Raw genomic sequence first — 14201 nt, 5'->3', positions numbered from 1 at the left:
GGAGACTCTGACGGTGGTCTTGTGTTGTAATTCATGTGTTTCTGAGAAGCTCAAACCAGTAGTGACTATAAAATCCATGTTTTAAAAATGACAACCTATTTCACCCACCATGCTAATATGAGAATAACAGTAAAGCTTGGATGGCCGAATCTCTCTTCCGTACCCGGTTCTTAAAGTTTCGGCAACAAATGGCTGCAATGAGGGAAAGTATTTTGCTAACTTGGGACCACTGCTCAGCACATCAGTTCAATGAGCTGGAACTTCCGAACACAGAAGTTGTCTTCTTACTAGCTAACACTGCAGGCCATGCACAGCCCATGGATCAATGAATAATCATCTCAACAAAGCATAATTACAGATGTTGACTTGACATAAATACTGTACATATACAGATTAGTTAGTTTTATTTTTTCTCACAAATTGAGCACTTTCATTCACTGGTACCCATAACAAGAGAAAACATGATCTCAACATTTGTATATTTTTGCAAAAAAACATTACTTCAAATTTCAATTAATCACATCATTTACTTTTCATTCCCTTGAAATTTGATTCACTGAATTTGCACTGTGGTAGGCCCATTCTGGATTTTGCCTTTAGTAATTTTCAGCTTCCACCAAGAGAACTTTTACAGTGCCAGGTGACTACCCACTTGATTACAGCACTCATTCCAAGCAACAAGGTGCTTCACAAGCTGGCCTTACGAGTGAGAAATGAGCTCTTCAGTTTAGGATACAATTGCCATTTCTCAATATGGAATTTACTGAATACGAACAACATTTCTTGGGTTCTCTCTAATTATCTATGGTATTTCTGTATGGTTGTGAAAAAATTGTTATGAATCAAGCAATCATCTCTTCTTACCGTCACAGTCTAAAATATTGTAAGGTATTTTGTGCATTCTTTCCACTTCAATGTTTGCACTGTTATCTACTTATCTCTAACTGCACAGTGCTCTATCACTGTATCAGGCTACATCTTAATGTAAACAGAAATTTCTGAGAATGACTTGTATTTCAATTAATAATATCTATGTGAATGGGTTAGTAGGGCAACAGATTAACATTTGTGCACATGGTAAGCTGGCCTGCAAGACAATCTTGTGCAAGAACATAATGGATTCATAAAGTTGGGCTTAATGAAGCAGTTTATGAAAATCTTACCGGAAGATCGAGAATCTTTGAAATATTTATGCAAGAAGTTACTCATCTAGCACAACTGGGATCATACACAACAAAATACACCCACAATATATTTTCTGTTGTAATTAATACGTTGAAAAAGGCTCCAATAGTTGAGCTGTCTGATGAGTCCTAAGATTCATGGTTTGAATAGCAATTCGATTTTTTCCCCTCAATATTTGTGTCATGTGTGTGAGGAGAAAATGAAGAGTGCTTTGATCAAGCCATAAAAAGTGATGGAGAACTTGGGTCAGGGCCACTGGAACGTCAGTACAATGGGATACCATTGTCGGTGGCCTTTACCAGGAGAACCCTCCAACTGCCCTAAGTGCACACCTGAAATCATATGCTCAGTTTCCTGTCCAGTAGTGCAGTGCTGAATGTGGTGACTTTCGTTGATTCTGTTCATGTGGTTATAGTTCTCAGTACCATTTTAATCAGTTTTTATATTTTATGAAATACTTAGTTATATAGAAGTGATGGATCATCTTACTACAATGCAAAAAATGTAGATAACCTTACTACAACACAAGCCAATGTGCACAACATGAAGGTATTTTCTGAGTAAAGAACATTTGGTCGCCTCTAATGTGATTACAATTTGTATTAAAGAATTGCGAGGGGAGGGGAGGGGGAGGAGGCAGTTGTCAGCTAATATTACAAGCCCCAACTGAAGGGTTGCAATTTATAAAGAAGTCATTCTCGCCACACTAATGACAGATCAGTAAGGAATGCAAAAATTAACCACATGTCTACTGGAATGACTAAGAAAGATCACTAAGAATATTGGGAGAAAACTCACAGCTACCTATAAACAGCTTCACAAAATCCGTATTTCAATAAATGATGAAGGACTTTTACATCAATCAAAACACAGTGCCGACAAAATGCACATTGTTTATTACTATAAAACAAAAGAAATCTATTTTCCTTGACATAAAGATGTTTTCAAAAGACACTTCACAAAAAGAAGTTTACCTGTAAGTGAAAGAAAGATTGTGCTAGAGGGAAGTGACATAACTGACTGGTGATGCAAATACTTGGTACAAGTATGCAAATTAAGAGAGCAAGGCAGAAAGTTCTTTTATACTGATGAAACTTCCAGTGGACAAGAACACTATTTTTAGAAAATGCTGTCAGGACCCTGGTGTTACGGACAACGTCAGTGAACGCAACAGAATTACTTTGGTTAATTTTGATCTAGTGCTGGGTTTATTTATTAGTCAACAAAATGATATCCCCTTCAAAATATTTCCCATTACATATTACAGACTTTGCCAGCACTTTTTCCAACTCCCGAAACACCTGTGGAACTAAGCAAACACAGCTTTTAGCTCTCTCAGTCACATGTTTGCAATTTCATTTCTGCTTTTAAAAGATTGTCTTTCAAGTTTTCTTTACTTCTGGTAACATAAAAAAGTCACATGATGCAAATATAGGGGCTGGAGTATCATTACAGTACTGTTTTTGGCCAAAACATCACTTGCATGCAACGAAGTGAGTAGGTGTGTTACTGTATTGCAAAAACTGTCAATTGTTCTGTCACAAATCTTGATCCTCCTCCACTTCTCGACTCTTTTATGCAAACGGAGTTGTAATTTTATGTAGCACTCACCTTGTTGCAATAAATCATGGCCCACTATAATGTTAAAATCTAAGAACGCCATGAGTATTACCCACACCTGACCGCACTGTTTAAGAGTTTTTTTCGGTCCTAACGACCCAGAATGCATTCACTGGAAGAATGAGCCTTAGGTTCAATGTCATATCCATCAACTTATGTTTCGTAACCTATTATGACCTGTTTCAGTGGATTCATACTGTCAGCTTCATCTAGCGAGTGCTGGGCAACTCGCTGCTCTTTTTCTCCAAATTCAATTTTTAAACAAATTTAACCAAAGTCATTTCATGATATGAGCCAGCTGATACATCGACATCATAAGAGACTTCTCTGATTGTGATTCAGTTATCTTTCATAGCCATTTCAGTCACTTTATCCACAATTACGGTGGTTGATTTGCTGAGTGTTTAAGCATGCTCACTATCTTCAATGTCTTCATTCCCATCTTGGAAATGCTTATCCCAGTCATAAACACTTGTTTTACTCATAGCAGACTCACCAAAAGCAACAGCTAACATTTCTACAACTCTGATGCACTTTATTTCGTTATCATAGCAAAACTGAATACCTGTTCTCTGATCCATTTTTTATGCATAATAAATAATCATCAATACTACCCAAACACCTGTGATCTTTTTGTTTGCTGACCACATACGAAGTATCCAATATGACTAACACTGTGCAGATACTTTACACTCATTTTCCAACACAATGGGGGAGGGGGGGGGACCCACACGAATCACACCAATCCAATATGCGACCTTACAAATTCCTCAGTTTTAGAGCACTTGTTGTGTAGGAAGAATTGATGCATTTCAACAGAGGCTGTCAAAGGAAACTTCCTTTTCTTAACAAAGACACAGCATAAGAATGAGTCTTTAATCCTGCAGAAAATTACACTGTACACAGAGGTGCAAAAGTCATGAGATACCTACTAAAATCATGTCACCCTCTTTTTGCCTGGCATGCTGCAGCAACTCGATATGGCATGGACTCAACAGCCTGCCTCTACAGGCATCATCCATAACTGCAAAAGTGTTGCCGATGCATAATTTTGTGCATGAACTTACTTTTCAATTATGTTCCACAAATGTTCTACAGGATTTATGTCGAGCAGTCTGGGTGGCTTAACCATTCGCTCGAACTGTTCAGAATGTTCTTCACACCAGTTGCAAACAATTGTGGCATGGTACATTGTCATCCATAAAAATTCCATTATTGTTTGGGAATATGATGTACATGAATGGCTGCAAATGGGCTCCAAGTAGCCAAACATAACCATTTCCCATCAATGATCATTTCAGCCGGACCAGAGGACTCAGTCCATTCCATTATGGAGCCGCCACCAGCTTGTGCAGTGCCTTGTTGACAACTCAGATCAATGGCTTTAGTGGATATGTTCATTATAAACCCCACATTGACTTCTGTGGTTGCTTCACATACTGTTGCTTGTCTGTTGGGACTGACTATTTTACATAAACATGGTCGCTCTCCGTCGTTAAGTGAAGGCTATCTGCCACTGCGTTGTCCATGGTGAGAGGTACTGTGTGAAATCTGATATTCTTGGCACACTCTTGACACTGTGGATCTCTGAATACTGAATTCCATAACATTTGCCAAAATGGACTCTCTCATGTATCTAGGTCCAACTACCATTCTGTGTATGAAGCCTGATAATTACCATCATGCAGCCATAGTCACGTTGGACACTTTATCACATGAATCAGCTGAGTACAAATGATAGCTCTACCAATGCACTGCTCTTCTATACCTTGCGTACATGATACTACTGCCATCTGTACACACCTACTGGTATTTCACTACTTTTGTCACGTCAGTGTATTGTATTCAAAATCCAGTAGGAGAATGTCCATGGCTTCAGTAGGAGACAGTAGATGAATGTGCTTTCAGAGGAACGAGCATTCAGTTCTATGTATGTACTTGATGAATGAATCCTGTCCAATGACTTCTGTTCCACCGTTGATGTAAGTTATTCTATAAGGTTGTGCATCGGAAGGAGATCATTGACTTCTGTATTCCATATAGAGTTCTCACATTTGTCTAAAAATAAATGCTGTCTGGATGTATCTGCACATGGTGTTGCTACAGATTTAAAGCACACATCATGAAAAGGCCAGTATAAGTTTGTGGAACCATGTAGAAGTGCCTTGTGATGTAGCGGTGTAGGAAGAGTGGGGACTCCCTCAATCGTGAGTTTGCCAACAGACTACAGCAGCTTTTATAATACGTGCAACAAAAATTTCTGTATCTAGAATGTAAGAGCATGTATTATTGAAAGAAAACACACAATAAGATTGTAATTTTGGGGTACAAATATGAGCATGGATGCTGATGACCATGTGTTTAAAGGGACTAAACAACTGTGGCATCATTCCCTCTATTTCATGAGAAACACATAAGACAGTAAAAAGCCAAAAAAGTGGGAACTTTGCTGTTCCAACTACATAAGAAAGTCAAATAGCAGAGAGGTAGAGAGAGAGAGAGAGGAGGGGGGGCAGCATCATGCAAAAGAGGGTCTAAAGGGACAACAAGGTGAGGGGGAATAAAGTAACCAGTGGTCGCATGAGGGGGAGGGAGGTGGGGGTTACCTTGCACAAGGGGAGGCTCTGCCCCCATTCCCACAAACACCTCTAACAATCAAAGTGGAGGAGTATTATAGTTTAGTGTAAAATTTGCTCTCCCTCAGGGAAAGCAACACTCTGGTAGTGACTGTCTCATCATCCCCAAGCATCTGAGGTAGTGAGGTAGTCAAGCTGAGAGAATGCCGCGGATCGGTCAGCAGAGCGCTCCCAATAAGAACACGCGTTATCATCAGTAGACTACTGCAGCTGCAGTAATGGCAATCCTCCTGATGCAGAAGGAACTTGTGGGTGAGTCTCACGTGGCTGATACGTAGTCGGCACGGCACAATGACATCTTTCCGAGAGGCCCAGAAAGATGTATGGCACACTTTAGTGGACCCATTAATCGCTCTTAACTTGTTTTGGGCCATAGCAGCCTGCCATTCCAATTCCCAGAGCACCAAAATACTGTGTCAACGTTGTAATCTTAAGCCTGTGCCTGATATTTTGATATCAAGATGATCTCCTGCAGTTGTGTCTTTGGCTAGATGGCTGGGGAGTTTATTTTCTGGAACGCCCATGTGGCTCGGTGTGCAGATGAAGGTCACTGACTTTCCAGAATTATAGAGGTCAACCAGTAGGTCCTGGATGTTGGTGACCACAAGGTTTTTAGATACAGCAGGGATATTCCTTTTAAGCAAACCAGGGAACTGCTATAGAGTAGGAACTACGTTGTGGCCAGGGATTTGATGTACCGCAAAGCCTGAGATATGGCAATCAACTGAGATATGGCAATCAACTGAGATATGGCAATCAACTGAGATATGGCAATCAACTCTGCAGTGTATACAATGCAGGAAGTCAGCAGAGAGAGCTTCTTATGTCCCCTTGCATGTGTAAAAGCGTAACCAACCCTGTCATTGACTTTTGATCCATCTGTGCACATGTATACCGAATGAGAATAATTGAGGAGGATTGAGTGAAACAGAATTGGAGAAGGGTAGGATCAGTGTTCTCTTTAGGGCCACAAAAGAGGTCCATCCACATCACAGAATAGGGTACAGACCACCGGGAGTGTCGAGAGGTAGCCCTAGGAAAACAGATGAAAGGAGATTGTTGGAGGTCCTTCAGTAGAGTATCGAGTCGGATCCCAGCTGGTCCACTCAGTTTTCAGTGACACTCTGAACTGTTGGTTATGCTACAGAGTTGACTGACGTGGGTGAGTGGGCATCTGACAGACTGTGATTGTGTAATTAGCCAGAAGCTGCTGTCAGCTAACCCACAGTGGTGGGACACCGGCTTCTGCCAGGAGGCTGTCAGCAGGGCTCATACGGAAGGCCCTCGTTGCCAACCGCACACCAGTGTGGTGAACAGGATCCAGCAAGCTCAGTACACACAGTGCTGCTGACCCATAACCAACACATCCATATTCCAAGCGGGATAAAACCAGCGCTTTGTAAAATCTCGTAACTATGCAGTCCGTGTCCCATGGAGGGCAGTTAGCTTCTTCGTGCAAGTTATCTCGATCTCGAGCCGGTGGACATGTCGCAGCCAAGTTAGCTTGTTGTATAATAAAAATATCTAATTGAAAAGTTTCAGCGACTTCAAGTAATTGCTCACCAAGATAATTTTCTGATCCAGAGTCGGCAAAAATGCAGAACTCATGATTTGCAAGAGAAAATTGATAGCCACAATTCAGTGCCCAGTCACGTATTCTCCAGCTAGCGCTCAGTGGTTCACAGCGACGCGGCTGTGTAGTACAGGCAAAGATCATCTACATATGGCAACGCGGAGACTGTGGGGCCCGCTGCATTTATGATACCACTGATGGTAATAGCGAACAGTATTACGCTCAGAACCAGTCCCTAAAGGACTCCACTTTCTTGCATATACTGGCTGCTGAGAGTCAAAGCTATCCAGACCCAAGAATATTGGAGAGCTGGGAAACTCTGGATAAAAATGGGTTAACTGCCCCAGAAACCCCCTAATGCAGTGTAGATAGTAAGTGATGTCACCAGCTGGTATCTTATGTCTTGCGTAGGTGAAAGAACACAGTTGTCGAGGTGTGAAAGCACTGTGCACTGCAGAGTTCAGATGAACCAGATGATTTGTGGTGTACTGGGAAGCTCGGAAGCCACATTGAAATTGTGATATATGCCCTTCAGCTTCAAGGAATCACCAAATACAGCGGTTGATCATATGCTCAAATAACTTATGCAGCCCATTTATCAGAGATTGGCTGGTAGTTAGTTAAAAATGTGGGTTCTTTCCCAGTTTCAGAACAGGAATAATAATACCTTCTAACCATTGAGAGGGAAGTTCTCCTCCCCGTCAAATACAATGAAAAAGACTGAGGATATGTTTCATGCTATCAGCACAAAGACATTTTAGCATTTGGTTGTGAATTTTGTTGGGTCCAGGGGACGTATCTCGACACTCCACCAAAGCACTGTGAGACTCCCATTTGCTGAAAGGGATGTTGTATGACAAAGAACTGTGTGTGTAGAAGAATAGTGGGTAGCACATGATGAGGTGTTTCAGGGTCAGGAAATGAGAATGGTACTGCATTCAGCAAGTACCAAGGGATCAGTGCAGGATGCCAGGAAGTGCTGTGGGTGGTGGATGGTCGCAAATGTGACGGAGTGTATTCCATATTTGGGACAATGGGCTGTGGGATTGCATAGATTATATGTATTGCTCCACACACTCCTGCTTCCATTTCTTTATTAAAAACCATGCTTTCACCCCTAGTATCTTGAATGCTATTAAATTATCCATAGACAGATGGCACTTGAGCTTTGTAGCACCCTGCGGTGTTCCCCGATGGATGTGACTATACCTTCAGACCACTGTGGCACCAGTGGTTGTCAGAATGTGCCGCAGTAGTAGGGTACCATTGTTGCAGCAGCATGAATAACAGTATCAATAGTATCCTGTACCACTTTGTCGACATCTGTCGCACGACTGGCTGCAAAAGTGGCTGCAGAGGAGAAAGCCTGCCAGTCATCTTTCTGAAGTGACTAACGTGGAGCACGTTCCTGATCTCTGTGAGTGGAGAGGGAGAGAACAATAGGAAAATGGTCACTGTCATGAAGATCGCAATGGACGTGCCGCTGACAATCAGGGGTGAGAAATTCAGGCTGCAAACTGTGAGATCAATAGCTACCTATGTTCTGTGGGCTGCACTGAAATGTGTTGCAGCAAGGCTGTGTAGGCAGAATTCCAATTCTGAAAGAAGTGTTCTAATACCTGGTCTCTGAGGGACTTGAGTAGATGCTGGACAGAGGATTAAGAGCTTTACTGCGCCCCGCAAGAGGAAGGGAGGAGGTAGCTGTTCCACTAACTATAACAGCTTGTGATAATGGAAAGGTCCGTCTGGGGCGGACAAACATTGCAGATTGTCATCCAAAGTGACAGGTAGACACTAATGGTCATGAACTCTAGTTCAGTGGTAAGGGACACCTGCTCACTGAATATATGAGAGTGAATGAGGGTACAAACCCCACTGGACACTCAACATAACGCGGTTGTACAGTACGGTTAATAGTTTTTCAGAGCAGGGTAATGTGTTGATATGAATCGTGTTTCCTGAAGCGCTAGGCCAATTATGGAATAATGGCCAGTAAATGACAGAGTTCTGTCAGATGGCAATAGTAGCCATTACAGTTTCTTTGAATGAGCGTTGGAGTCAGGTCTGAGACAGTGGCGAATGGAGAAGATGGATGCGATTACTTCGCTACCAGGTCACAGTCCACCCGATTGAGGGATCCGTCGTCAAGGTGCATAGGTTCAATATTTGCAGGGGTGGGGAGCGGACATCTGAAGCCTCAGAAAGTACTACTTTTTTTCTGTTATTTTTGTGAGACTTTGATTTATGTGAAGATTTCCTCATTTTATCTTCTGGGAGTAAAGGGGACCATACTCTTCTTGGCCCACAGCCTGTGGCTGTTGGTCCTTGTCTTGAGAGGGAGCACCTTGACAGGTGTACTCATCCATGACAACACCAGAAGATGACTAGGCATCTCTGGCCATACCAATGGCATGGGAACCACGAATACTGCAGGGGTAGGGGGCTTGGGAGCTGACATTCTCTCCCCCAACTGTGGGGCAGGCTTGGAATATGACCAGTTCCAGGTGGTGTCTTGCGAGACCTCGTTACTGCATGATGTATGGACTGTGCCAACAGTCGCAAAATTTGAGGCTGTATCAGTCGGATGAGGTTTTTCAAACTTTTTCTTTGCATCTTGACAAGACAGGCAGTCAAGTAATTTAAACTCTTTAATTTTCTTTTCCCTTGAACACAGAGCACTCAGTTGAATGAGGAGGGCATGGTTCTGGACAGTTGACACATTGAGGGGGTTGGTCACAAAAGCTGCCCACATGGGATGACCGTCCACATGCTCGACAGATAGACCCATTAGAACAGCAGGAGGACATGTCTGAACCTATGGCACCTAAAACATCTCAGCAGAGGAGGAAAATAAGGCCCGACATCACACCTACAAAACCAGAACCTTAACCTTCTCATGAAAATGTTGCCGTCAAAAGCCAGGATAAAAGTTCCAATGTCCACTTTATTATCTTCGGATACCTTCTGGATGTGGCGAACAAAATGAACTCCACGTTGCAGCAGATTAGTACGACTAGCTTTTCATCAGTTTCTAGCATCATGTTCTGATGGAAGATAACATCGTGACTTCTACTCAGCTTGTTATAAGAAGAAATGGTGACTGGTATATCTCCTATCTTTCAACAGGCCTGAAGTGCCTGTGATTGGTTGGCGTACAATGTGCCGATCACCAAAGAGCAATTTCTCATCTTCTCTATTGCTGCAACCTCTCCAAACAAACCAAGAACTCGGTGCACTTCTATTTCTTCTTCCCTGGCTCTCGTCTTGAGGCATGGTCAAAGATGGAAATGCTACAGGATTGTAACTCTCTGTATTAGAATCGCTGTTCCCGACTGTGGCCACCATTAAGTTTTGGGCCATTTCATTGTGAATTATCCACCCCAATGCCACTCACTCTGTTTGGAGGCTTTGCCGTGGGCACCACCACGCCAAAGGCAAAGGCTGCCTGGCACAATTACCGTTGTCCAGAATACTGGTACCCCGAAGTTGATAGGCACCTCCTCCTTGACTAGCACAGGGAGGTTACAGCTCAGACATCAGCAATGCAATCCATGCTGTGGCAGGGGCTACCAATGAGAGGGTACATGACAACCCCACCATGATGGACTGGCTACTGCGTCGGATTTTGGGTGCAGGTGTAGATCCACTTGATTAGTAGGTGCAAAAGATAACAGCACACAGTAGAGAGTAAATGCACCACAGTAAGGTGTACTTACCCAAACAGCCCACACTTCTGTAAAATTTGGAAAGTGGGGGGCCAAAGCCAAAATGGGAACCAGAATTTAAAAAGCCAAAAAAGGTGAGGGCAACAGTATTAAAGAAAGAAAAAATAGTAAAAACCTTCCGAAGTCCAAACTACTGTTAAAATACCAAGGTAAAACTGTGACCAAATAAAAAGACTCCTAGTAGCAACTCTTACAACAGGCACAGAAGGGCCATGGGTCTATTCTAGCCCCTGACACCACAAGGGTAGGGAGGATATGAGAATGGAGCCCCGACACCTATGGAAAGATGTCAACACAATTTTTTAATGCTTTCTTCTGATTTTTGTATTGCATGTCCTACATGCATACTGTATACGATATAAGAACTTGTAGTGAACATTTTATCCTGTAAATAATGGGAATTATAACAGGAAGTGTGATCAGAACAATCTTTCATGTGATAATACCAAAAAGAATAAACTTAGTTTCCAGGTGCCATGTCAACTGATTAATAGCTCTCAGATAGGAGTTTCCGTGAGAGTATTGGCAAGTGCTCTAATAAACAACAGCTATTCTCGAACAACAGTAACACAATGAGGCCACACAAATTAAATCTGTGTGTGTGTGTGTGTGTGTGTATGTGTGTGTGTGTGTGTGTGTGTGTGTGTGTGTGTGTGAGAGAGAGAGAGAGAGAGAGAGAGAGAGAGAGAGAGAGAGAGAGAGGGAGGAGGGGGGGAGGCAGATTTCTAGTGTTCCATCTCTTTCCTTAATTTAGCATTTATTCAGTTTTCATTTACAAAACTAATCATCTCAACTGAAATAATTTGAGAGAGAACAAATTATTATACAGATGAATGAAATACACAATTCGTATAATGGACAGATAAAAAAATCTACTCACCAAGTGGTGGCAGGGACACACACACACACACACACACACACACACACACACACACACACACACACACACAAAAGGATTTAACTTTCACAAGCTCTCAGAGCCAGTGGCTCCTTCTTACGGTGGAAGAGTTGAAGGGTAAGGAAGAGGGCTGATGGGAAAGGACTTGGTACAGTTTAGAATAGTCACCTAGAACCCCGGGTCAGGGGAGACTTACCGAACGGGATGAGAAGGAAAGGAGGGAAAGACTGATTGTCTTCCCTGACCCGGCGTTCTGAGTGACTTTTCTGAACTGTACCCCTTTCCCTAAGTCCTTCCAGTACTTTTCTGTCAACCCTCTTCCTTCCCCTTCAGCTCTTCCAACAAAAGGAGCCACTGGTTCTGAAATGAAACAAAATTTTGTGTGGCTACTCAGAGCTTTAAATTCGTTTGTGTGTGTGTGTGTGTGTGTGTGTGTGTGTGTGTGTGTGTGTGTGTGTGTGTGTGTGTGTCCCTGCTACCGACTGGTGAGTCGATTTTTTTTACCTGTCCACTTACATTATATATATCAATAACTGATTATTTTCATTGTTATAAATATCATATAATGATTGACTAGAAAATCAGAGTTCTTAAGATGCATAATAATGTTACTCCTACTATTACTGGCTAAATTTGGCAACATTTACCTTGCGTGCATTTCCTGTTTTTTTCTGCCCTTCTACTAGTGAAGCTATGTGAGATGTCTTAGTATCCCTTGCCTTTAATACTAAAGACCCATCTGTATTATGAACCATAATTATTTCCGCAATGCTTTGAATTAAACCTTCTAGTGACGGGAAACCATATTTCGCATAAGGAATCTTCGTTCCCACAAGCTGTCTGTATTCATCTGAAATTTTAAAAACAAGAAAATAAATGAATGAAATTAAAGCATAGTGTTGCTAGAAAAACCAGAGCCAGTTTCGCATAATACTGCAAACAATATCAGTTGAACAATTAGTTTGTGTTGTATCTGTACATCTAGTCACCTGATGACTGTCCAGTCATCTGAAGTTCAGGTACCATTTAAACACACACAAATCTGAATATTACCTAATTTTAATGGTTTTTCAGCATCCAGCTTACTTGTGCCATTCATTTTTATGCACTCATGACCACTATTAACTTTAAATACAATATTAATTAAATGTGTAGTACTCATTGTTTGAATATAAGTTCATATTTTCTAAAAACTAAATTTATCTTTGTAACTCTTCCATTTCCTTTCCTTTCTTCACTACCCAGGCTGAATCTAACTATAAAAAGTGTAATCCAATATCACAACCTGTGTGAAGTTATACAACTGCTGAGCTTCAGTTTTTAGCAAATATACTTGTGTTTTTCTTTCTACCACGGATTTTCCTTTTACTTTTTTCTCATCCCCAGTACCGTCTCATAATGTATAAAACAATTTCTTGTTACACAGACGTTTGACAAATTGCGTAATGTGGAACACAATTCACATTTCACGTTCACTGGAACTGCCTTACTATGGATTTTCATAGGAAATTTTATTTTTGTTGCTCATTTACACTAATTTGGAAAAATGTGGTTTCAATAGACTTTTTGGACTTACACCGAATTCGGCCTCAACTACGTTGAAACATGAATAGTACACTGAGGTTTGCTGAGCAATTTAACAAAACCATGTATGAGAAATAAATATAAGAATTCATTCTAGAATTTATATAACTTTTTGCTAACAGACTTACCTTCAGTGTGTTTGTTTCCAATACATTTCTAAGACTACTCTGAATGAGAAAACTACCAACTACGAAATATTATCATTATTTCTCCATTTTGGATAAAACCTAACATCTTTCTCCTCTTGCAGTGTACCACAACACAGCATAGTGCTGCCATCACTGCAATGCACTTATTTCACTTAAGTCATGCTGTACCTATTTCACACCACACATTTACAAGTAATGAGAAATCAAAAAATAATATTACTTACTATCTATTTCTGTTACAGGCACACCACCTTTGCGCGATACGATGCACGCTATAATCATCTGTTTAACTTGATCCATTTTAACTTCAGCAACTGTGAACAGAGAATATGCTTATTTGCTTGAGAGTACCAGTAGGTCCTACTAACATTCAGGCCTCCAAAAAGTCATGTCGGTATAAAAGATAACAGCAATGACTTATCTCATGCAAGTGATCATTTCCATGACAAAAAATAGAAGATTCTGATATCAGTAAGACAAACTATGTTATTATTAACAGTTTTAGAATTTTGTTTGTACAAATACAAAGGAGATGTTAGCATGCATCAGTATGATTCACATAATAAGTTTAAATCATACATTACAACAGTGACTTGTACTCCTTTGTGCCCAGCCCAGCAACATGTCCAAAGCAGCGTATGTGTTGTACACCTCTGCATATGCCCTGTACTTACCTATCCTCCCAAACACAAATTCCCTTATCAATCTTTACTACAAACTTTCATCTTGTCAAATAAAACTTGAACTTGAGCTATCAGCAAGTGATATACACTACATTTAAATATCAAACACATTGTAGGTGACAAGATGTTTGATACAAACTTCAGGTTT

The 14201-nt window shown here is 41.2% G+C and overlaps 1 protein-coding gene across 4 annotated transcripts in view; it reads right to left on the bottom strand.

Annotated features, from left to right (window-relative positions):
- LOC126481554 (uncharacterized) overlaps positions 1–14201 on the bottom strand; it is a 148904-nt gene that overhangs the window by 81910 nt on the left and 52793 nt on the right. For 3 of the 4 annotated variants that reach the window (XM_050105394.1, XM_050105395.1, XM_050105396.1), the window contains exons 2-3: positions 13595–13684; positions 12285–12487 (exon numbers count right to left, since the gene is read on the bottom strand). In XM_050105394.1, coding sequence (XP_049961351.1) covers positions 12285–12487; positions 13595–13670 — 279 coding nt within the window. In that variant the 5' untranslated portion in view covers positions 13671–13684. Of the gene's footprint in view, positions 1–12284; positions 12488–13594; positions 13686–14201 lie in introns of all 4 variants that reach the window. The other variant, XM_050105393.1, reaches the window with a different exon arrangement.

This window comes from Schistocerca serialis, chromosome 5 (assembly GCF_023864345.2).
Source record: "Schistocerca serialis cubense isolate TAMUIC-IGC-003099 chromosome 5, iqSchSeri2.2, whole genome shotgun sequence".
Classification (NCBI taxonomy): domain Eukaryota; kingdom Metazoa; phylum Arthropoda; class Insecta; order Orthoptera; family Acrididae; genus Schistocerca; species Schistocerca serialis.
Note: the sequence above shows the minus strand (reverse complement) of the source record. Positions and strands in the feature narration are given on the sequence as shown.